General features: G+C 41.3%; 1 protein-coding gene across 3 annotated transcripts in view; it reads right to left on the reverse strand.

Moving 5' to 3' along the window:
* elna (elastin a) overlaps positions 1-24,731 on the reverse strand; it is a 46,633-nt gene that overhangs the window by 3,697 nt on the left and 18,205 nt on the right. Inside the window, exons 6-48 of one of the 3 annotated variants that reach the window (XM_041941222.1) lie at positions 17,620-17,676; positions 17,335-17,397; positions 16,502-16,531; positions 15,337-15,411; positions 14,855-14,929; positions 14,261-14,308; positions 14,063-14,125; positions 13,943-13,975; positions 13,768-13,842; positions 13,059-13,100; positions 12,873-12,959; positions 12,727-12,777; positions 12,491-12,625; positions 12,075-12,110; positions 11,713-11,910; positions 11,434-11,556; positions 10,682-10,825; positions 10,432-10,572; positions 10,257-10,331; positions 10,099-10,131; positions 9,723-9,800; positions 9,549-9,587; positions 8,950-9,075; positions 8,630-8,758; positions 8,313-8,441; positions 7,996-8,109; positions 7,810-7,842; positions 6,945-7,061; positions 6,819-6,854; positions 6,399-6,449; positions 5,119-5,121; positions 4,988-5,014; positions 4,879-4,893; positions 4,736-4,765; positions 3,993-4,019; positions 3,624-3,671; positions 2,378-2,437; positions 2,229-2,297; positions 2,039-2,092; positions 1,774-1,809; positions 1,334-1,405; positions 867-905; positions 376-432 (exon numbers count right to left, since the gene is read on the reverse strand). In XM_041941222.1, coding sequence (XP_041797156.1) covers positions 376-432; positions 867-905; positions 1,334-1,405; positions 1,774-1,809; positions 2,039-2,092; positions 2,229-2,297; positions 2,378-2,437; positions 3,624-3,671; positions 3,993-4,019; positions 4,736-4,765; positions 4,879-4,893; positions 4,988-5,014; positions 5,119-5,121; positions 6,399-6,449; positions 6,819-6,854; positions 6,945-7,061; positions 7,810-7,842; positions 7,996-8,109; positions 8,313-8,441; positions 8,630-8,758; positions 8,950-9,075; positions 9,549-9,587; positions 9,723-9,800; positions 10,099-10,131; positions 10,257-10,331; positions 10,432-10,572; positions 10,682-10,825; positions 11,434-11,556; positions 11,713-11,910; positions 12,075-12,110; positions 12,491-12,625; positions 12,727-12,777; positions 12,873-12,959; positions 13,059-13,100; positions 13,768-13,842; positions 13,943-13,975; positions 14,063-14,125; positions 14,261-14,308; positions 14,855-14,929; positions 15,337-15,411; positions 16,502-16,531; positions 17,335-17,397; positions 17,620-17,676 — 2,973 coding nt within the window. The remainder of the gene's footprint in view (positions 1-375; positions 433-866; positions 906-1,333; positions 1,406-1,773; positions 1,810-2,038; positions 2,093-2,228; positions 2,298-2,377; positions 2,438-3,623; positions 3,672-3,992; positions 4,020-4,735; positions 4,766-4,878; positions 4,894-4,987; positions 5,015-5,118; positions 5,122-6,398; positions 6,450-6,818; positions 6,855-6,944; positions 7,062-7,809; positions 7,843-7,995; positions 8,110-8,312; positions 8,442-8,629; positions 8,759-8,949; positions 9,076-9,548; positions 9,588-9,722; positions 9,801-10,098; positions 10,132-10,256; positions 10,332-10,431; positions 10,573-10,681; positions 10,826-11,433; positions 11,557-11,712; positions 11,911-12,074; positions 12,111-12,490; positions 12,626-12,726; positions 12,778-12,872; positions 12,960-13,058; positions 13,101-13,767; positions 13,843-13,942; positions 13,976-14,062; positions 14,126-14,260; positions 14,309-14,854; positions 14,930-15,336; positions 15,412-16,501; positions 16,532-17,334; positions 17,398-17,619; positions 17,677-24,731) is intronic. The other 2 variants (XM_041941224.1, XM_041941223.1) reach the window with 2 other exon arrangements.

Consider the following 24,731-nt stretch of genomic DNA (forward strand, 5'->3'; position numbering starts at 1 on the left):
GGTTGAAAGACCTTTTCAGTGACTACGGCAAATAAAATCCAAAAAACATGTTCTTGCAAGAAACAGCAGCTTACCTGCTCTCCTAAACAACCACACACACGCACACACACACAAACACACACACACACATCCTACAACTGCCTTCTTCTATTGCCTCCACCACCTTAAGATAAATGGCTCTATTCTGTCTTCTGTTGGGTCCTTTCAGCTGATTTATGACACAGCAGATGCTCCTTAAAGGTCACTTCACAGAATGCTGTTTACCACAGACACAAATACGTCGTTGTTGTATTCTGTCACAAACTCCTCAGCAGGGAAAATCTGACAAAATCCTCATTAGCAAGCTTAAATATCTACTTTGTGCAGTACTAGTACCTTGGTAGTACTGTTGGGGGTAACCTCCTCCATAACCAGGTACCACAGGGACCCCACCTGTAAAAAATAAAAAAAGCAGTTGCCGTGGAGACTCGACAAATTCCCTGACAGAAAAACACCATCAGTAAATAAGTGTGTAATAACTTGGCAACATCTTTCAGTGATACATAGAGTATGAAGAGGGAATGTGATTTTCAAGAAGCCAATAATTAATCAACCCTCTCTGTTGGAAACTGTACTGAGGTTATTAAACCATCTGTGAAAGCACTTCACACAGACAAATATCTCTGTGGCCACTGGGAGAAGGATTAGGGCCACGTGTTTTAATAACTAGCCTGTACAGTGTCTGTGGGGCAGCGTTGTAAAGTGTGTTGTGGATGGTTGAAATGAAGCGCGTGCTACATTAACCCACAACTGTGTTTTATTTGAAGGGGATAAAAAGAGGATGATGCAGGATGAGACAGGGAGCAGAAAATCGCGGCGCTCCTCACCTGGCTGATATCCTCCACCAACTCCAAGACTGCCATAGCCTGTTTAAATGTAAAGCAAATAAAGAAGTCACGATAATGAGTCTATTCTTAGGATTTTGCGGGTGGTTAGTCTGACTTATTACCAGTATTTGTGTTTCTATAGTTGTTGAAGTGACATGTAGCCAGTGGCTCAGCTGAGGTCAGAGTTACAACCTCGCCAAACTTCCCCTGGCAGAGTTTTGCTATTTTAGGGCAGGACTCTCAGGGGGTTTGTGTTATCTTCAAACAGTCACACTTTGATGTTATACACAGTCTTACTAACGGTAATCAGTCTCGATCAGGAAATGTTGCTCCATTTACAAGCTCCTCTAACGGCACTGAAACCCTACAGGGATTACTGTGAAAATGTAAAATCTTTCAACACTTTAGTTCACAACACATATACACTGTGTCCCCATGCCGTGACAGTAGCAGGCCTGTTAGACTACCTGGTTTGGGTGGTTTAGCGCCACCAACACCAGCGCCTCCCTGTCCAGCTGCAGAGGGATACGTCAACCCACCTGTCACAAGAGACAGAAGACCGCGTTAGACGTGGTGATGACAGCAGTGGTTTACCGACTGTACAGCTGTCCTGCGCAGAATAGTGAGCCACAGCAACTGTAAATACTGTACTGCCTCCACTACAACACCAGTCGATTTCCTTCATCGAAGTGTCCAGCTGGCTTCTCATTCCTGACACTCTGCCCCACAGAGACGCTTATCAGCATGTTGGTCAATTTCCTGCCCAGGAAGTGCAATGCGATGGCATCTCCTGACCAAAGCTGTCACTTTGAGCACTAGGCAGAACGTTTTTTTTTTTTTCTCCCCTCCCCAAGATGGGGGAACATTGTGTATTAGTACTGTCAGCCTCCTCTCCTCACATACATACCCTGGCCATAACCATGATGATATGGCCTGTATCCCCCTGAATCGTGATGACAGAGAAAAGCAGCATTACTGTCTGGTAGGTCAACTCATCTCCTACAGTTTGTGGCCAGCCAAGAAACACCAATGATTCAAATATTAAATGAAAAAATGTTTTATCTTGTAAAGGGAAATAGACAGCATTTATACTTTTCATGCTTCTTTTTTCCCAATAACAACCACCCATGTGTTATTAGGGTTCACGTTAAATGAAATGTAGATGTTCTGACCTTGATAACCTCCTGCTGCCAGTGGGATTCCTACTCCACCTCCTGCACCACCCACTGCAACATGGAAGCACAACGCAGCAATGTATGAGCGTTCACATTCACGTTCGTTCATAAAAACACCCCAATAAGAAATCACTTGGATGGAGTGGTTTGTTTTTCAAAGCAGAAACACACGCATACAAACACACACCCGGAGGTTTCAAAGGCTTTGCTCCAGGCAGCGTCGCAGCTCCAGCGCCGGGACCAATACCGTAAGGAACTGCAGCACAGAAACGATACACATGATAGCTACTGCAATTAAAACCTACAAATGTTCAAGAGAATATACAGCCAACTTGCCTCCAAAGGTTCCACCATAGGGATATCCACCAGCGCCCGGACCAACACCTACTCCAGTACCTTTGGAGTAAAAATGTTAGCAGACTCAAGGTGTGAAGATACAAGAGAAGATTCCCTTTAACAATTAGGGAAAAAAGTGTCTCTATACTGGTCCATGCTGGATTCATCGTATCCAGCTACAACTCAGCTTCAATGGCTTCTTATAAAAAAAACTAAAAAACAAATAAAACAATGCCATACAGATTTACTTCTGACTATCATCATAATTCTACATTACATTGAGCATAAAGGTGTCACAGGCCCTGTGTGACACCTTTATTTACATTGACTTTTTATCCAATCAAACAAATCTCATGCTTTAATTTTTTTATTTACCCCAAACTGTATGTTTTTAAAATCACTATTCTATGCTTCCTGGTCTGTTTTATTGTCTTGCTCCTGTGGCCAACCAAAACAACATTTATCTTGATATTTGACTGAGTGAGTTGGACTAAATGAAATGCAAGAGAAACACCTTGGATCTGGTCTCATGTCCCTCAAAGGTAAAATAGTGCACAACAGCAAAAATACCCTAAAACTGCAAACCCACAGATGCACAAAACTGATGACTGTTCAGACTATTGAAGGTATAATTGGGTAGAGAAAGGCCTGATACAGCTTTTCCTTATCTATTAACTGCTGCTTTTATCGATTTAAGTTGAGTCACTGACTGTCTGAGCAGAATGTGCACAGTAAGATAAATACAGTCCACTGTGTGAAAGCACGGTGTGTAAAACTGAATAGGATCCTACATGTCTTAATCAATCCATTAGGATGTTTTGACTCAGAAATGATGAGGCTCGATGGAGATATGATGCTATGTGTGTGTTTATTTGCTGTGGTGTTACAGAAAGCAAAGATCCTCCAATCCACCAAAGAGGGAATTGTGAGCTCTGTGAACAGCAGGACATTTCAGGAACAATAAGTGTACATTCTGTATTATTCAACAGATGATCATCAATCACATAACTGTGCTCTATTTCTGCTACAGTGTCACAAAGACAAGGGAAGTTTATTTTTATAGTGATACTGAATATTTAGCATCTATATGTAGAATTGATTTATTGTGTGGCAATGGAATGAGCAAGATCAGCTTAATGAATAGTTAATGCATTGTGTGCCACAAGCAAGAGAATTGTAGACAAGGAGATTATGTTGCGCATTTTACACATTACTGGACAAATTAATCAACATTAGCCATATTTACCTGGTATGAGTGGTTTAGGTGCTTTGGCGCCTGTGCCAACGCCAACACCTGAAAACAGCAGTGTTATTAAAATCAAAGACTCTAGCACACATGAACGACCATAGCTGTTGTACTTATCTTTGTCTCCACCATGTGGCCAGATGGATGTATTGTATCCCATTAAAGGTCAAGTATGTAGGTTTAAGTGGATCTATTGGCGGAACTGTAATTTAATACTGTAATATATTATATTCAGTTGGTTGCAACCTCACTGCTAGATTCCACTAAATCCCACACACTAGACCTTTAAGTTTCAATAACAAAACACAGCTCGAGGGCCAAAAACAACATGGAGTTCGTACATCAATAAAAGTCTAAATATTGGCCTACCTCCAGGTTGTTGTCCAGCAGTTCCAACTAAAGGAGAGAAGAGCCCAGGACATGAATTATCTAACACTCTATATTGCAAAATATGCAAACTAATTAATACAAAAATGAGCCAGAAGACAAAAAAACACTCAAATCGGAAAACCTTTTCAAACTGTTGGGAAGAAGCAGAGCTTCAACAAAATACACCCAAAATCCAAAGAAAAATAGTGCACATACAGTACTGTATTACCACTGTAGGACAGTTTACCTGGTGACTTTATGATATTTCTACTGTAAGACTAAATGATTTGGATTACTATTATTAAACTCCTTTTTATTAAGATTTTTAACACATAATAGTTGATTTGTTGTAATCATTTGTTTATTTAGGATATCTTTGAACTATGAAAGTCATTACCAGGTAAACAATGAGGTCATTAATGGGGTGTGATATCACTCTACTCTGATATTTGTTACATATCAGTGAGCCATCTCTTATCTCAGTAACGCTGAGTATCGCTCTTCTTGTTATGGAGAGCAACTTCACCAACCACAGATACAAAGAGAGCTTGGACTGAGGTTACATCAGCTAGCATCCTGCATATAATATGTCAACTGACAAAGAGACAGCAATGTCACTGAGAAAAAAATAAAGGTTAGACAATGGAAAACACAACATTTGATCCAAATCCAACCACATACTGAAAATTGATTAATGGCACATAATCAGCTTGTGTGCAAACAAAGAAGAAAACTGCTCTTACCACCAGAGGGTGCTGCAACACCTGTTCCCCCTGTGACATATAAATACACAAAGCACTTACGTTGGAATAGAAGCAGTGCAAAATAATATATTATTAAGTGTTATTTAATATATTTAAATATCAGAGAATTTGTATATATTTACCAACACCTGTTCCAGCTGCAAAATAAAAAAACATCATTAAGTAAAGCTATCTACCGTAAGTACGTATTCAGTACGATTGATTAAAAACAATTTCACATGCACAACTTACCGCTAGGCTGAATAATTCCACCAGAAACTGTCAATACAGTGGGAAATAAAGGCACATTAAAACAAGCTGAGACAGAAAAGAACAGAATCCAATTAAGTACATGCAAAAATATGCATTTATACTGAACCCACCGCCTGTTTTCACACATCCACCACAAGACAATGAAGTGCAAAAGAGAGAAGAAGAAATAAAAAAAATTAGTCAGACTGTATTTCAAAATGTTCCATTTAAATCATTCTGTTTGGTTTGATTCCATTAATTATAATGAAATATACAGGTGCTGTTAATGATGAAACTGTAAAACAGAACCTAATTTTACATGACAGAGGGGTAAAGTATGGGAGAAATAAACAGGAACAAAAAGAACAAGAGATACTCCTTTCAAAATAATATACAACAAACATTTAACATGAGGAGGAAATCATGTCAAGAGAGCAGACATACAAAACAACAGTCTATTGAAAGGTAATGTTCTATAGCGGGGGCTTCACAGTTCATATACAAACTCAACTATATAACACTGTGAATCAAATGTCACATTATATAATGCAATTTTAATGACATTATGAAATTTAAACCCTGAAAATATCACAAAAATCCCCAGCTGAAGAACCTGTAGAAAGTGCGTGCATTCATATTCTCAAAACAAACTTTCGTAGACAAGACAGCAGTCAAATGTGAGAAGGTGATGTGTCCTTTCAGTGATTAAATTAGACTTACTATCATCTAAGAATTATAGCTATTATATGCATGAAAGTAATCCACCAAGCACAGTGAGCTGTTAGTAAAAAGCAAAGGACTGCACAAGACAAGTGTTGCTGAGAAAAAGGGACAACCTGTAGCCACAACTGACAAACTACAATAACGGGAGAGTGGCATGGACCAGACAGGTTACATAAGCTTCCCTTTTAGCGCTACATCAAGCCTGACATTTAAGGACTATGTCAGAAGCGCAGCTATTATATGTATATGTTCTTGTATCTGACAAGCCACTCAATGCTGGTGGCAAAAAAGTCAAATTCAGTTATTAACAATATAATGCTGGAAGAATCTTTACAGTCCCAAAATGAAGCAGAATACATCTTGGTAAAACTGCTCATGTATATTAAAGACAGTTTTCTACAGTCTATCCAAACAGTATTTGAGAAGATACTGTCATTGAGGTAGAAATCAGATAATTTCAGTCAGACACATTGTGCTTTTAAGATTTAAATCTGTAACTATTCAGATGTTTAGTCAGGATGCTGCTTAAAAAAAATCATGTGGATCTGCAAAACACTTGAATAAACAAAGTATTTTAAACTTCTCTTCTGTGAGGAGCAATCATGGTCACAAATACAACTACAATTTGATATAAATCAAATGTCACAGATTTCACTTCATGATCATAAATTTCATGCAAACGTCTTACTGGGCTGTGGGACCTCTGGGGCCTTGCCAATTTCGGCAATAGGCGTGGGCCCTGCCAAAAGACAACAGGTTCCAGTTTCATTCAGTGTACTTTAACCAGGCGCAGAGTGAGAGAGGGAGACTAGAAAAGGCAAAAGCTGTAAGGTGAACCCCGATACTGCCACAGCTGGGAGGCTATAAGCTAGAGGGGGTCAATAGCTGGTAGCACTAGCAAATACAAACAACATGTGAGCTTTTGTGGGCATGAAATGGGTGAAGAAAATGTACAGTAGAGGGGATAAATGATGTCCCAGCTCAGGTGCAGTCACCCCAAGATAGAGTACAACTGCCAAATTGTGAGAAAGTGAAAATGGCTGCAGAAACATACAGTATGTGGGTGTAAATGTCCTTGGAAATGCAGAGTATTGGCATTTCACTCTACCTGGTTCAGGAGTTCCAGCAGGAACTACATCCTTTGCTGTAAAAGCAACAAAAACTAGGTTAACAATGGAACATTCATTTTAAAAGTCTCATCTAAGAAAATAAGAAATTGTCTTCTAAGCTTTACCTGGTTTTCCAGGAACACCAGTACCACCTGGTATCACAACAGCAGAACCATCTGGAACACCACTGACACCTGTACCTGGAGTAGCTCCTGGCACAGCGAGTCCTACTCCAGTGACACCTAAAATGAAAGGGACACATGAGGACAGCCAACTGATGCCACTCTGATCTGCTGCATCACAATGAAAACAGCTTTTGAAGAGCTGGTCTCCTACAATAAAAGCTCTAATGTACCTGACTTTGCCCTCTCTACAAAATCTATGGTGGACTTTGAGGACTTTGATTTCGATGAAGAGATGACATCAACAGTGCAAAACAGCAAAAAAGTGAATTTTAAGTTCATTTCTGTGGATGAAAAAATTGGCATCTGCTCCTTTCATACTGTATTTCTCTCCGTATGGCAGTTGAATATACTTGTCTTGTTCACAGTTAAGCAGTGGCTGTGCCCTCCAGGGTATCTTGTGGGGGCACTGTGGGAGTATAGGGTAACAGGGCCATTACAACAAGCCAGTGGGCCCTTATATGTCCTGACTGAGAGCACCGCCTGCATTATTGGCAGGATGTCAGGCAATCTCAGTGTATGTTGGATTCTGCCAGAGTTGTGCCTTGTGACGACTCAGTTATTGATTTTCATGGACAGAATCTCAAGGCGTGGCCAAAGGTGTAGAGCACAGAGTCCTCAGGACTGCATCTCTGCCTTGTGCAGATGAGGTGGTTCTGGCTTTTTCAGATCATGACCTCCAGTGTGCAGTGGGATAGTTTGTGACTGGGTATGAAGTGACAAGGATGAAGGCCAACACCTGCAAGTCTCAGGCCAAGATAGCTGGGGAAAGGTGGATTGCTTAATTTAGTTTAGAGGTTCTCCTTACCATATTTTGGTGGTTTCACACCGCCTGGATATCCTGCAGAAAAACATTCTCATTAATACTCATTAATATCTTTGAGACTGTGTCCCTTTGTGTGATGTTACATAAACTCTGAAACAAATAACAGTGACAATGACAATGGTTATATAATTGTGCTTCTGTCTTATCATACAAATGCACATGCAGTACCTTGTGCCCCAACACCTCCATGTACTCCTAGTCCTCCACCAGGTACTCCTCCTGCTCCTACTGTCCCTCCCAGTCCTCCAGTTCCTAACCCTGTTCCAACTCCTCCTGCAACACCTAATTAAGGGAATATAGCAAGTTGGATAAATAGTACAATAGCCTAAAATTGTGCCATACCAATTAAAATAGTTTAAAGACTACAAAATGAGTATGAATGTGTAGTTTATACAGCAATGAAAAAAACCTACTGCACAAGATAAGATAAAGTCAGTGAGAAAAAAGATTTGTAATTATTGAAAATTGAACAGTTCCTATTATACCGTATTTAGCAGCTTTTGCAGCAGCAGAGTATTGTCCACCTCCTAGTCCTGCACCAGGTACTCCTCCTGCTCCTGCTGTCCCTCCCAGTCCTCCAGTTCCTAACCCTGCTCCAGCTCCTCCTGCAACACCTAATTTAGGGGAAAAGAGCATGATGGGTAAATTGAACAATGCCCTTCAAAATAAAATTAGCTGATACACTTGAAAATGAGTATGAATGTGTAGTTTACACACCAATGAATAAAATCGAATAAGCGGGACAAGATAAAGTCAGTGGAAAATAGATTTAATACTGAAAATTGAACAGATCCTTTAATACCGTATTTAGCAGCTTTTGCAGCAGCGGAGTATTGTCCACCTCCTAGTCCTCCACCAGGCACTCCTCCTGCTCCTGCTGTCCCTCCCAGTCCTCCTATTCCCAACCCAGTTCCAACTCCTCCCGGAACTCCTAATTAAAGAAAAATGAGCAGGTTGCATCATCACAGTTAATAAAATCTAAGAACAAATACAGTAAGATAAAATAAGTGAGAAAATAGATGTGTAATTATTGAAAAATGCACAGTTCCTATCAATATTAGTTTAAACACTGATGAATGTTTTTGAATGTGATTTTTGTGTTTGTGTGCTTATTTATTGTACCATATTTAGCAGCTTTGGCAGCAGCAGAGTATTGTCCACCTCCTTGTCCTGGTACTAGGCCAGGAACTCCTCCAGTCCCTCCCAGTACTCCTGGTCCTAACCCTGCTCCAGGTCCTCCTGAAACACCTTTTTAATGGAAATGGAGAAGGCTGCATCATTAGTTTACACTTAATCAAATCTAACAGTAAGAGGGATGAGTTGCAGTAATTATTAAAAACTGTACCCTACCTATCAGAATACGTTTACACGTAAGAAAATGTCTCTGAATGTGTAGTATTTATAGAATTCATGCTTATTTCTGCTGCCATTTCCTCCAACTCCTAATACTACACCAGGTACTCCAAAACCTGCACTGGGCCCATCTCCTACTGAAACTCCTTTTAGAATACACTACATATGCGTGTGCACTAAAACCAGTGCTACGAAACTTATTTATTTTTCTGAATTGAACAGTCTCTACCAGATTAGCATTTTCATGTTATCAAAACATGGTCTAAGCTTCAGAAAGTATAAAGATGATTCAGATGACTGTCCAAATAAGACTGAAAATAAATAAAAAAAAACAATATGAAAAAATATACTATAAGAAAACATCTTACCATACTTTGGAGGTTTAACTCCTGCACCAACTCCATAACCTGTCAGGACAACATACTATTTGTGACTGAGAATTAATCAGCTCATACTGAACTAAGGAGAAGGAAGGAAACAGCAGAAGCAGTTTTATTGTGCAAACCTTTTTGTATACACTGATATGTCATTTAACAACTTACCACCATAGCCAACACCTGGAAGAACCTGTCCTGCTCCCCCTGGAACTCCGGCTCCTCCTAGGCCTGCTCCTGGGACTCCTGTAGTGGAGTGAATAAAGAGCTATTCTCTCTTACACTCTTTTGAATTACATATTGTAATTTCCATTATTTGTCAGTGACTGACATCATTTTAGCAATCCAAGTTAAATGTATTAATGCATTTCTGGCTCAATTTTCCATAATGGGCGGTTGTAACATTGTACATACATATATATAGTAAAATGTATGCATAAAAATGAGTGCATTGATCAGAAGTGTATAAGAGGAATAAGTCTGGCTGCACCTGAAGACATGGTAGTCATTGCACTGTATCAAATGGTAAAGATCACAGTCTCACCATATTTAGGAGGTTTAGCACCAGCTGCTAAAGCTGCAACATAAACATGGCCAGAAGACGTTACATTAAAAATTGATCTTGAAATTTTGCTTAAGCAATAAAATGTATTATTAAATTGCATTGCTCATGTAGATCAGAAGTCTGTGGGACAAGCTTACATCCATATCCTGGTAAAAATGGGACTCGGCCGGGAATTCCTCCTCCACTTGGAACGACCCCTGCACCACCCGGACCTTTAATGCAACATGAATCATGTAAAACATCACATAAAACACAGTGACTTTGCACAATTTTTTCCATAATTTTTGAATATTCTGATTCAGTTCCAGCCACCATATTTCGCAGCTTTAGCAGCAGCAGCAGCTCCTAGTCCTCCTGTTCCACCCAGTCCTGTGCCTCCCAGGCCTCCAAGTCCTGTTCCTCCAAGTCCTCCTGTTCCTCCAAGTCCCCCTGCTCCTCCAAGTCCCCCTGCTCCTGTGAAAGTCAAATTAATTTCCATGTAAAGCTGGTGGTATGGTTAAATATACTAAGTCTGGAGTGACCTAACAAGCTCTGAGATTTGATAATAGTAATCTATAATTACCATATTTAGCAGCTTTGGCAGCAGCAGAGTATCCCCCTGTGCCACCCAGTCCTCCTGTGCCTGCCAGTCCTGTTCCCCCCAGTCCTCCTGTGCCTGCCAGTCCTGTTCCCCCAAGTCCTCCTGTGCCTGCCAGTCCCCCTACTCCTGTGGAAAACAAGTTTAAGCAAGCAACTCAAATCACATTACATCACCCATTTGCAGTTAAAAATAATGTCTAAAAAAAGGCCTGAACAAATATCAGAAATACTCAGCAGCTGGCAGGTTGAGCTTGGTATGACAGGGAACAAGAGACAAAGCAAACAAATTACACTGTAGCTTACAAAACATGGGCAGACACAGCTGACCAGCTATTCAACTCATGTTATTAGTGCACTTTTCCCAGCAAATGTTTGTTTGGTTACTTGTTCAGCAAGCTAAGGTGCAAGACACATGTTCATGTCTGTAAGTTAGATAAGATGGAGACTAATCTGGGTTGCTGTACAGCAGGCTGCTGTCTGACTGTTAGTCAGTGTGACTGTCTGTCATGATAGAAAGGTCATGTTCTGCTTTGGTTGTTAACAATGAAGAGAAACCATTCATTTACATAGTATACATATTGAATATAGACCCTGTCATTAATCGGGATCTCTTTTGCAAGACACTTTGAATAAAGCAAAAAACTGACAGAAAAATAAATAAATAAATATACATCCATTAGTCTCCATATATGTGTGTGTGTGTGTGTGTGTATATATATATATATAATATCATACCATATTTAGCAGCTTTGGCAGCAGCAGAATATCCACCACCTCCACCACCTCCTCCCAGTCCTCTGTATACTCCAGGTCCTGCTTGTCCCGCTGTTCCTACTTGTCCTCCAGTCCCTCCTAGTCCTTCAGTGCATATGGCCAAGGAAGGGCAAGACAATACTCAACATGGAGTAAGTATTTTGTACTTGTGAGGACATAAGTACAAATTTTAGAGCTCACAGCGCTACATAATGTTAAGTCAAAAAAAGTGCATTCAATAATGCCAGTTATACACCATACCATATTTAGCAGCTTTAGCTGCTGGTGAATATCCACCGAACACTGGTACCCCTCCAGGTACTCCTCCTGGTACCCCTCCAGGTACTCCTCCTGGTACTCCTCCTGGTACCCCTCCAGGTACTCCTCCTGGTACCCCTCCTGGTACCCCTCCTGGTACCCCTCCTGGGACACCCCCTGGGACACCCCCTGGCACTCCTCCTGTCCAGGGAACACCAGTACAACAAGCAGGTCAGTATAAATCGTGAGGTTCTTACTCCCTAAGGGAATATTAATTGCTTTTCAGCTACCACAGGATTAGAGAAAAGGTCATGTACAAAAGATGGGCAACAGTATGATCACATGAAATACATGAAACTTCTCACCATATTTAGCAGCCTTGGCCCCAGCTCCATATCCTGCTGTAGAACATTTAAAGACACGTAAGCATATAATAACATCTTTACAACTAAAGTACACAGAAAAACCAAAGAGTATAGGACTTGAAAGTAAATTTGATTTTTAAGCCATGTTATTGAGGCTCAAGTAATGGCAATGTCTTCAATTCAGAAAGTAATAACGAATTTGGATAATAGTACTAATTATTGAAAAATCAAAGTTGACAGTGTGTGTTTATCTGGGCCTCACATGCCATTTCAGCTATTTCAGGATCTAAGATTAGCAGATTCACCCTTTTATTTTCCATCAGTCAACAACTCTGCTTTCTGGTGTGGACTGAACTTTAAAGTCATTGCTGTAGACTTTTAGTTTAGTTTTTTACGTCTTTTGCTCGATATCATACCTCCTGGAACCTGTCCTGGAAACAGTCCACCAGTGCCACCAACACCTCCAACACCACCAACACCACCAACACCACCGACACCACCAACACCACCAACACCACCAACACCTCCAACACCTCCAACACCACCGTAACCTGGAGCAGACAGCACAGGCATTAGTGGCATACAAATTTGTTCTGTACTGATGTTACACAGTTTTTATCATGTATGTTTGGTAAGTAATGTGGTCGGCTACCATATTTGGCAGCTTTAGCCTGAGCGGGTGAGATAGCCCCAGGTCCTACTCCTGCAGAAAGAGAAAAATACATCAGGCATTTGTATTTTCCACTTTTCTACTTCAACTAATCTATCAATTAACAATGCATTGGCAAAAACACACACCAGTTCCAACAGGATAACCAGGCTTTGACCCAGGGCCGACTTGTCCTCCTGGAAGTCCAGTGCCACCAGTACCAAAACCACCGTAACCTGAAACATTGTAACGTGACACATCATCTTCCCCTGATACTACAATTACACCAAATATTTGCAAAAATTAAAAAGTATTTATAAAAAAAGTATTTGTACCAAAGGGTAGTTTGCCACCTCCAGGTTTTGCTCCATAGCCACCTGAAGTGAGAAGAAACCCTTTGATGATGCTGAGGCAGAATGATTCTGTGTGCGCACGCTTGATTACATGCAACAAGTACTTAAAAAACATCTATTGAAATCAACAGGGGAACTGCTCATACTTAAAATACATGAAAAAGGCTGTTCACAGCTACATTTCACCATTGAGGAGGTTAGTGGATCACATTAATGTTAATATTTAAGTAGTTCATTGCAACAGTAGAATTATGCTTTTCAGTGTGTTTGTAAACAACTGCATTTCGTGTGTACTGTATTGGTTCATTTGCCGCACTTGTTGGATCCATAAAATTCTTCATCAATTTGTTCACTAATAATGGTTGGCATAGAAAAGACTATAGATGACAGTGAAACAGAATAATCACATAGCCCTCATTTAGAAACAACCCATCAACAAGCCATGTTAAGAAAATAATTCTCACATACAAATCTACTGTGCACCAGAATCTTGAGATGTGTAAAGAAGAATAATCTACGCCACCACTGGAAACCTGTGGGAGGTACTCATAGAAGTGCCCATTGGTTATCTGGCTACAAGGTAAGTAAGACTGTCGGCATGCTGGCAACATTGTCGCTGTGAACATATTTCATGTGAACAGAAGAATGCAACTATATATGCAATAATATATAGTATAGATTCAGGTCACACCTTGCACTTTGGGTGATTTGAGGGGGTACCCATGGAAAACTCCTGGCTGCATCGGTCCACCATACCCACGGCCTCCTGTGACGAGGGAAAACGTTTTAAATCCTGATTGGCTAATACCAATAATACTGAGAAAAATACAAATATATTTGTACAGCAATATAACAAATAAAGTTACCTGGTCCTTGACCTCCTTGTCCTCCCCCTCCAACTGCGTAAGAAAAATCACATAAAGTGATTATATAGTGAAAGAAATTCAAAAGCAGCCAACAGTCATGAGGAAAAAACTAAATCTTACTTGATTTGGGACTCAGGTCAGTACCAGTGGCCACCCCAGGCAGAACTCCACGTCCACCAAATCCTGAGGATTAGCAATAAGCAACCAAAAAAAAAAAAGCCATATTAAATGTATGTATAGTTTGTAAAAGCACTGAGCATTCACATGGTGAATCACTTGACAAATAGTGCCTGAGATTAATCAATGAAAGGGACAAACCTTTTCCTGGAACCAGCCCACCTTGATAAAGTCCAGGCACGCCCACACCTGCCACAGTCAGAGAGAGGATATTACTGCACCGCTGCATTCACATTCAAAAATGTGGGAGGGGTCTGGCATGCATGAGGGGCAACAATCCCAATGATGATGTCATTGACAAGGAAAATGATATGCCTGTCAATCATTATGACAAAACACTACAACAAAAAGAGCCAGACAGGATTCAGCAATGTTGCTATATATGACATGCTGTTAAACATGTTGTTGTATGTTTTCTTTTCCTTATTTCATTCCTTTCTTTTTATTTTATTTCTACTTGCTCTGTAGAGCACACTGGTTCAACTCTGCCCTGTCTAAACAGTATAAATAAAGTAGAGTTTTGTAGGTTGTTTGAAAATGTGAGTATACAGATGTCGATAAAGCTAATTTAAACAAAAGGCTTCAAATCATTATTTTGCCAATATTTTGCATATTTTATCAAAATATCTCCAGCCACACCAAACTAACAAAATGAATTTGATGTGGTTCTTCTGCCACGTGAGCCACATCCTGTCTGCCTTCAGCGTTGTGAGTTTATCGTTGAGTCTACAGAACCTGGCACTTTGGCAGCTTTCTTTCCAGCAGCACCACCAGCCCCTCCTGGAAGTCCTGTCTGAGGAATAACAGGTGCTGAAAAAAAAGACGAAAGTTACTTGGCTCATCGTTCAGAGTATGACAAATATACAGTGTGAAAAACATGAGAACATCTTTCTTGTGCAAGTGCTGAGTCCAAACAACTGTAACTGTCATTCCTACCTCCCAAGGACTCACAGCACTGTTAACCACACTCTTTAAATGTTTTAATTTATAACATTCAGAAAAGTACTGTGTTTGGAGACCAAATTGGCTCTTTGTCAGAGGAACCCATTCCTCCGTACCTGACAAAGCGCCAGTTTGGAGTATGAAATGTTGTCCTTGTCCTAAAATAATAAAGTAAAACTTCTAAATGGAATGGTTAACAGTGTTGCGAGTCCTTGGGAGGGAGAAACCACAGTATGACAAACTGGGCAGAATGATGTGTTGTGTCTGTGTCTTGCCTCCAGCGGGCAATGCAGCTCCAGTTCCTGTGCCTCCTGGACCTCCTCCTGTCCCAAGCACAGTTCCTCCAGTTCCTGTTTGGATATCAAGTGCACAGACATAAATATAAAACATAAGCATACAATTTCAGGTTTGAGGTTATAGTCACATTCACTTAAACTTGAGTCATTAACACATTTGTGAAAATGAGAGTAATGACAACCTTGCAACACCAGTATTCTATAGTTGTATATCCAATGACCACTAGAGGGCCCTGTGATACTGAAAAGGAGTCATGAGCAGATGTGTGGCTTGTGCCAGACTTGACCTCTTCAGCAGGAAGCCAGACCCTTAGACTGCCCATTGGTATTGAGAGCAGCTAATCTGGCCCTACTAGTATGTCATCACCCTATGATCAAAAGCAACTTTTAATCTAATCGGGAAAGGCAGCCAGCATGCATGGCATTTGCCTTACCTCATCAAATGCCTCATTTCTTTGGCTATCCCCTCGTGCAGGAAATGAGCTGTCAGTTTCACTTGTAAGGGAGCTTAGCACCAGGATGAAACACACTGGTTTATCTGTTTAGACTTTTTTTTTTTACATTGTTTAATCTTAAATTCCCCATACCAGACAGACACTACCGGACAGACATTGCGCACTGCATGTAAGTATGTGGCCTGGGAGATTTGGTGAAGAAAAGTTTGGCAAGGGAAGGCTTTGTTTTATCTGTGCTCTTTCAGAGGAATTAATTGTTATTTTGAGTGTCAGGAAAAAGCACAGTCTGATTCTAGGGACTAAGGTTTTGCCATTGCCAGCCAATACTTAAGAATAGGCTCCTTGCCATGGTGCAGCTCTAGCTGTGATTGGGCCTTCCTGACTACATGCTTAATCAGCCTACCTAATTTAAAGCCAATTGTGCACTAACACAGCACGGACTTTGAGGTCAAGCCGGGCTCTGCTGAAGTACAAACTGTCCAAGGTTTGCAGGTACGTGATAAAAACGTACATGTGTCTGCCAAACGGTGTTTTTCATGCTGAGTTACCATTAATGTGAAACATTCATTTTGGCTTTCTCATAACACGCAAGCATGCAGATCTATCAGAGTTCTAAAAAGCATGGAGTCTGTATTCAGCACAGTTCACGTTTGTACAATAGTTTGTTGTCAGGCCAAAAATCAGCTTACCTCCATGTGGTAGCAGAGGGCCTCCGGCACCTACGATTAGGACAACCAGAATTTTGGAAGAATTCGTCAATATATATCAAAATGATAAGGCAGGAGGGCAGGTGACCACGATGATTGAAAGCAATATTATTACAGTTAATATGGATTACATCTGTACTGATAACATGCTAATTTTCAAGCGCCAGAGTTTGCAGCACCAAACAAAAGGTCATTTTACACATGGAAGAGATGATTTTTCTAAATGGCACACCACGACCATTCGACCTCTGCAGGGGTAAAACGGAGGGCGGAAAGCTACATAAAATCACTGCAGCCATCGAAACAATAGACTCAAAACAAGCAAGTGGAACATGATCAGTGTCTCATTCCAACAACCAATATCCCATAATCATGTTTGATGACCCCAGTTTCCATCATAGTCACTGAGCCAGATTTTGAGTCAGTTTTTGAAGGAATGCTTGTTTAACAATCGAGGAAAAAGTGCCTCAATGCCTGTGATGTCTTCACTTGTCGTTGTTGTGTCAAATGGAAGCATGCACAAACAATAAATGTCAGGATTCACACCTACAGTTAGCAGGCAATGCACACATCAATCTTACATAGTGCAACAAAGTGTAAACACACTCCAAGCAGCAAGGCCAATTCCACCAGAGGTACAAGTAGCTGAAGTCTGTCCATCTGACAGACATATCATTGGGAGGAAAAGGATGCCATTATGGGTTTAAATATAGGATATCAACCAATCAGTATAAACCAGTCTTAACTGTTGCCATCACTCCCTTTATAGGCAACTGATGTTACATTTCTATCCAGACATTTTCTGCCATCTGTACCTCTTTTGGCAGCCTTCTGTCCAACTCCTGGGAAAAAGCCTCCAGTGCCTCCACCATAACCACCTAAATAAAACGAAGGGTCACAGGTGAGGGAGTGTGCTGGCTTATAGTCCAGTGTAAACTGTCAAACACACCTGTCAAATACATTTCAGGACTTTGGTGTGAAACTTTATGAGAGGTTGAAAATGTGAGAATACAGTATTCTAAGTGACTGCCAACTAAATGTGACACTCATGCATGCACACACCATCAATTCCAGTTTCAGTTCAAGGCCAAAGCACTCACCTCCTCCCACTCCCAGGCCACCACCTCCAAAACCACCGACACCTAGATTGCCATAACCTAGATGGGAAAGAAAATGATAGGCAGGCAGTAGGGTAGAGAGAAAGAAATAGGGTGAGAATTACTGTACTACAAACTGAAGATAGGGTCATGGAGAGTCAAAGAAAATAAACTGTTTTCATCACTGTGGCTATGTTTTACTTGTGATTCATTCAGCAATAATTACCTTTCAATAAAAACAACCCATCACTCAATCTTTCATCAAAACATTTTCCAGGGACCCATAAGTATTGTGTACTGTACATTTTTTTAAAAAAACACATGAAATATGACACAATATCATATGTGCTTCATTAAGTTTGATTAAAAACACTCACATTTTAGTTTCTAGAGCCAAGGACTACACCTTGGGTTGAGTTGACCTCCACTGACTAAGAAACATGATGGACAAAACATCAAAAATGGTTATGCTGTACTCTAAACACTGGAGGGAGCAGTCTCTTCTTTCTGAGACAAAAGGCCCCAAACTAATCTATGGGCGGCAAAAGATTTTGGCTTTGACCTGACGCATGAATTAAGTCATATCCCAGCTTGAGTTTCTGCTTGCTGACAAGAACAAAAAATGTGAGAAGAAGATATGGGAATGGAAAAAGTGTGGAAAGAGGGAAAGGACATGGAATAAAATGCTCACCACCTGCACATAAACTGAAAGAGACTGGAATATCCTTAAGAGTAGGAGCCCAAATGGGAAAGTGGAGTCCACTGCACAGTCAATCAAATTGAGAGAATTTAATCTCATCATACATCTTGAAACATGCATGTGTACAGGTGGCAGTTGAAGAATTAAAATTTCAAAATACTCTTAACTGAAGGGTTGATTGGATTTAATGGATGACATGAACTAAAATAGCAAACAAGTGTGTCGGTCAATTGTCCAAATTAAAAATAAAAAAGGTACTTTAATGTCCATCAGGAAAACTCTGCCGAACATGCCGACCAGACATCTCAAAAAATAAAACACACTACAATTCAGGTGTAATCAATGTGGAAAATGTGAAGGTGGGATATTATTGAAATCTAGATACATTAAATTGAACTTAGATCAAGTATCTCCATATACTGTCAAAGTGATACATTCCTGTTTTCTAGGGCAAACATATGAGACTCCAGGTTTTATAAAATGTGGGGCACATCATTCTCATAGTTGTATTAAAATAAGATGTGAGCTGAACAAGCTCCCCAATCAGAGACAAACATGTTGGAGTAATGACTTTATGAAACAAGAAGACCATGTGAATGCTGCCAGCAAGCTTGTCCACCAAGGAACTTGTTTTCATCAATACTCTTGAGCCAAAAAGTCTGAGGGGTGAGCAGCTAAGCATGGGAAACAAGCTGCACAAGTGAGAGAGCGAGAGAGACAGAGAGCAATAGAGACAGATCAGACCGGAGGGCGAGAACTGCGGAGTGCGGCAATCTGCAGGGTGCAGGTAATGATACTGACGAGGAGGAGGAGGAATGTGCTGGGAGAGACACACAGAAAGATGGAAGTGTGGAGTTTCATGACCTAGTCAAAACAAATGCGGGCACTGGCCTTGCCAAGGGCTTGGCAAACGGACAGAGCATGCAACGCGAGCCCAGACGCTAAGCTATGCGCCCTTGCAATAATCCATCTCCTTCAAAAGCTTTCAGCTCAATTCGCCTCAACTGCTCAACCATGCCCAGACACACCTCGAAGTAATAGCAACAGTAATCAATTCTTATAGAAATCAGGCTGATCTAGGGCTTTCCCTTTTCCAGTGCTGTTCTGACACAAGATCTGTCTTATTTGTCTCATTTTAATCAGCAAGCTCAACACACCACGACAAGGAAGTGACAGGAAACTGACTAAAACACAAGATAGTTATAAGATGTACTGAACATTGCAGATGTCTAAAACCCTTAAAATTACTAAGTCAATTACAGAATATCTCATATCTGCATGTGTCTTTCAGTGTGAGTGTTGAAAATCCAGTACAGTCTGCGCAACAGAGAGCTTATGCGTGTCACTGGAGGAGAAATATAACGAGCGAGTGAAGACGGGCAGTACTGTGGAGACCTTTAGCTTATTCATTCATCATCTGGCCCTCCTGTGCTCACATGTGCATGACCCAGACTGGCTCTGGCAGTCGCGCTCAGGGTCGACCAGCACCTGCCACGTTGAGCTCGACTCTCTGATTTCAGATCAGGAGACAAGATGCAGACATGCAGAAGTCAGCCGGAGAGGGTGCGTGTCTGTGTGTGTGTGACCATGAGAGCCGGCCTTGGGCAGAGTTAAGCTTTAGACAAGGAAAAAAAAAGAAACTTTATCTCGTGTAGTTCTGACATCACCACATACTGAGAAAATAAAATGCTCTCAAGTAAAAAATACTACCCTGGGGGTTGTGTATTTTCAGGGTCAAAGTGAGAGAATGTGAACAAAATCTTGAGCTTTGTCGGTTTACCATTCATCCACTGATTGTATATATTGAGGAGGTGGCAGCTAGAGCTTTTGTACAAAAGCTCTCTGTTTAGCCGGATTTATGCCATCTTGTCAGCTCCAACAAGTGTGCTTTTGTTGGACTACTATTATTACAGCACATTAGCTCTCACAAATAGACCTGTCTTAGCTCACACATTATTGGAAGTCTACACCGATGTTGTTTGTTGTCATGAACCACACACAAGGAAAGTCTGCACCATAGCCGTGATATCAAATCATTGCTTTTCTTTGGTGCTGCTCCCGGTATTTAGTTGATTGCTGACAAGCTGAAGGATTTCTGTACGCTAATGTAGTGGCTAATGTTCTTGGTGAGACCCTCGAGGCGCAATAGGAAGCCCGAGAGACCACTTGAAACCCCAACTGCCTTTGGACCTTGGACAAAGAAACCCTACAAAAGGTCAATACTACAAATACAAGATGGAAGGGACCGAAACCCAATACTACACAGGAGGGAGAACTGGAGGCCAAGGAAATTGGAAGGTAAGTGATGCAGGACTGTAATGCATCATAGTTTCCTCTACTTAGATTTGTAAAAAAAAAAAAAAAAAAGTGTGACAGAAACATGGTTTACTAGCCAGTTTCCATTCAGAAAAGACCACTGGCTTTCACAGCTGTGCAGTGACAAGTGCATAAGCAGGTTGTTGAGGTGAAATTTGGGATGGCGCGATGCTGTGATTCATTTGTGGTGGCTGGTTTAAGAATGATCTCAGTGAAAGTACACAAGTAAATGCACATCTAGACCTTCTCTGACAAAGAAGGAGTCTTTTTTTTTCAGAAGAATGAAATTGTGACGAGCGACGGGCTGCCATATTCATTGCTTCCTGCTGTACTACGTCATGTGCATTGGTACTTCAACTGAAGACTGACACTGGAATAAAACTGGCCAGACAGCATGGCCAGTTCTTTCAGTCACCAGCCATGTTCTCAAACTCCAGTCCAGTCCAGTACAAGTGATGGATAAGAGCCAGTGTGAACAGAAATATCTGGTTTCAATCTCAAAACTGCAATGTGTTGCTCATGCTCCATTGGGGTTAGGTAAGGTAATCCTCTGTTTCAGAACCAGAGGAATACAAGAAACATTAATCAAAACATTGTCTTCAGCTCTCAGTCTCTTTGTCTGAATCTTGCTTTCCCCTTTCCACCATCCTTTCCTCTCACTCTTTCCTCTCCAAAAGATGTCTAAGGGGTTGCGCCGACCAGACGTGAGGTGTTAATAGCAGCAAACAGAGGAAGCCAAACGTGAGGAGTCAAAGATGGATTTGCTTGCTCCTTTCCATCTTCTCCTTTTTCCTCCCCCTCTCCCCACTTCTCTACTTTGTGAACCAGCTGGGCCTGGTGAAGGGTTTAATTTAAGAGCACAAAGAATTCCATGGCAGAGATCCACTGTAACTGACGGCAGACGCACAGAAAGCAGACTTCGGAACTGGAGCTCTGGAATGTCCAGGAATTTTTTTGGGACTTGTTTCTCACCGTAGTCTTTGTTTTAGCTCACATCTAATCAGGCAAGTGGTCTCAGAACAAATGTTTGTTTACTGAAAACTCAGGGGACAAGATTACAACTCATATGTCTCTTTAATACTGTTGTCTGAGTTGGAAACCACTGTCAGAGTGCAAAAATAACGTCAGGATGACGGTAGAATGATAAATTGTTAGTCTTGTGTTCAGCTTAACACTATATTTACACTGGATTTCCTCTACAAACTATCACATACCATCAAACCAAAAACATCTAAAAAAGTAAAGGGTAGTTGCAAGAGGCATGCTATGGCAGCGCTAATGCCAGAATTTTGTGTAATTTGATGGAAAATCTTCATGATAACCTAATCTTCAAAGGATCTCTGGAGATCCCCAGAGAATCAGCATGTTGCTGTGATTGACAGGCAGATTCTGTTCTTCGGCTGTGGTCCCATATAAATTTTCACTTTGAAAGCTAAGCCCATCATTATGTCCTTCATTGTCATGACACCAGATTTTTATCAGTATCAAATTATCACACTGTTCCACTTCCAAGTTGGTGGATAGATTGCATTCTTACGAGGTGACGCCGGACAAGCTGGAAGAAAACAGAATGATGCAAGGTGCTGTCGTGATTCCAGATCGCGTGAGACAAGTGGACACACTGAAGCTCCCCTCGCTTCCTCTCCCCCTCCCTCTCTGGTGACCTCCCCAGCTCCTTGTCACCTCCAGGTTCCCTGCGCTGTCAGTCATGGGCACCGAGCTGTGAGAAGCAGGACTAGTCGCACGTTGGACTAATTAAGCATTCACACAGTCGCACCACTACATGCGAACTCTCTCCCTCTCTGGCTGGTGTGAGCCAGCCAACTTTGGCGGCAAGCCTTTTATTGTTTTTGCTTTCCTTTTCCATGGAGTCATTGACACTATCAAAGAGAGGTCCCAAAGCCTCCCTCTTTGCCAGATGACCCCAAGTGCACAACTGCCAGAGCTCCTACAGACAAACAGGGAAAGGGTCTAAGGTTGCCTCATTCTCTAACATCTTTGCTTGCGGGGCTGAGTCCAGGTCAAAATCAGTGTAATAAAACTGGCCCTCCAAACAGCCACATCAGTGTAGTTAGTCATTGTTGGTATGGGTGGTCATTTTTTATTTTATAGGGGACATTTGCATCACACTCAAAGAGTTCTGTGCTCTGTCTCATTATGTGGTGAGCACTTACATTGATGAAGCAACTTTGGCAAACTTCGGAGGGTCTCACCAACCCACGCACTTGGCCGTCAGAACACACACATCATCTCTGAGGCGTTGAGCAACTCTTGCAAACGGCTCCAAATTAACTGTAACTGTAAAAGTCACCATTACACGTTATGTGGATTACACGCACTGCCACAACCAGGCGGCCTTCCCAGTGACGTCTGCGGCTGTCTGACCTCACCAGCCTGAGCCCTTGTGAGTCTCTCACCTCCACAAAGACGAGCCTTATTTCAAACACAGATGTGAAAAGACCACGCTGATGTCCCTTAACTCAAACTGTGCTAATTTGTACACCATGCGTTACACCATATTCACTGAAATTATGATGTCATTGTTTATGCTACAAGTTATACGGAGCAGAACACGCTATGCTATAAGCTTTCAAGTCAACCAAACAGTTCTCCCTTTGCCCTGTTTCTGTGAGAGCCGAGAGCGTCTGCTATTCTACTTTTTTATCCACTTTTAAAGGAATGTCACAGTTGCTCTGCCAACACTGAGCCCTTGAATATGTCTTAAGAGTATCCCCAACCCACTGCTCATACCTTTGCCGATTTTAGCTTGGCACACACACTCACAGCATGTACTGTACAGGCATGAAGACAAGACAGAAACACACTGCGAGCATTAGAGTATGCAGTGGTGCACAGAGTACATGTGCACATATTGAAAAACTGCTCATTTCTAATAAGTATGTTCCACGCCTAGAGTTCAATTGTGCAAATTATGCATAGGGTGAGAAAACCAGTTAACAAACACAGCCTGTGGCCATGGAATGTAAAGCTGGCCAAGAGTGATTCCTCTCCCAGATGGTCCACATATGCATCTAACTTCCATTCCACTGAATACTTTTCTGACAACTCAGGGTTGAAAAAAGAGACTAGTGTTCGACAGGTCGTCTAGAATCAAAATATGCACTTTGAAACACTGACGTTGGATTCATTGAGTCGGCCTCAAAGGCATTGTCTAAGTTCCTCTGTCGTTACAAAGGCTATGATCATTGTGCAGCCATCTGAAGCATTTTACCATGACAAGCATATGGGACGCTCTACAAAGGACAAAAACAACAGAGAGACATAAATTGTGTCATTGACAGTGGAAGGTCTGTTTACCAAATTGGACGTTACATGTATGAAGTGGTACTACATGGAGGAACACAAAAGAATATGTAAAAGGCCTAAAGGGCCAAAGCTGAAGTCATTCAAAAACCATTAATCTTCACCACCAGTCATCTTCACAAGTCATTTAGCACAGGCCTGGATCTAGAGAAGAACTGAGAAACCCAGAAATACAAAACATTTAACTAAGGTCAGATCATTTCAGTGAATTTCAGTTTAAAAAAAAAAACACTTCATTGAATTCAAGATTTACAAAAAACCCAAAGATTAATACAATAATACTTAAGACTTAGTAAGTGAGTAAGTGCAGTGACTATTTAAAAGTATGCTGAATTTCAAAAGTATTGCTGGATGCAGTTGCACTACATTTATCACATTCTGCACCTGTCCTCCTCTTTAGCCGCATTCCCCCTTCGTTGCCATTCCCTACCTGTCCACCAGATGCCCTCAGACTTTTTCACCAGTCTTCCTCATTCACCTGCTCACCTGTTCTCACTTCCCCTGTCAGTCACTCACTACATATACCAGCCCAGATCCTTTGTTCCTTTGCCAGTTCATCCTAGTTGCCAACTACCTTGTACTTTGGTATTCAAGCAGGTCCTAGACCTGGACCTGGACCTGGACTTGAATTTGCCTGCCTGTCAGTGTGTAATCTAATGCTTCTAACTGCCAACCTATCGACACCGGCCTGTAAGATCATTTAAGTACAATTAATCACAGAAGTGCACCAGTCTGCCTATTTGGGTCATTTCCCTGCTGCCTGCACTTCCAGCGA

Source organism: Chelmon rostratus, chromosome 7 (genome assembly GCF_017976325.1).
Source record: "Chelmon rostratus isolate fCheRos1 chromosome 7, fCheRos1.pri, whole genome shotgun sequence".
Lineage (NCBI taxonomy): Eukaryota > Metazoa > Chordata > Actinopteri > Chaetodontiformes > Chaetodontidae > Chelmon > Chelmon rostratus.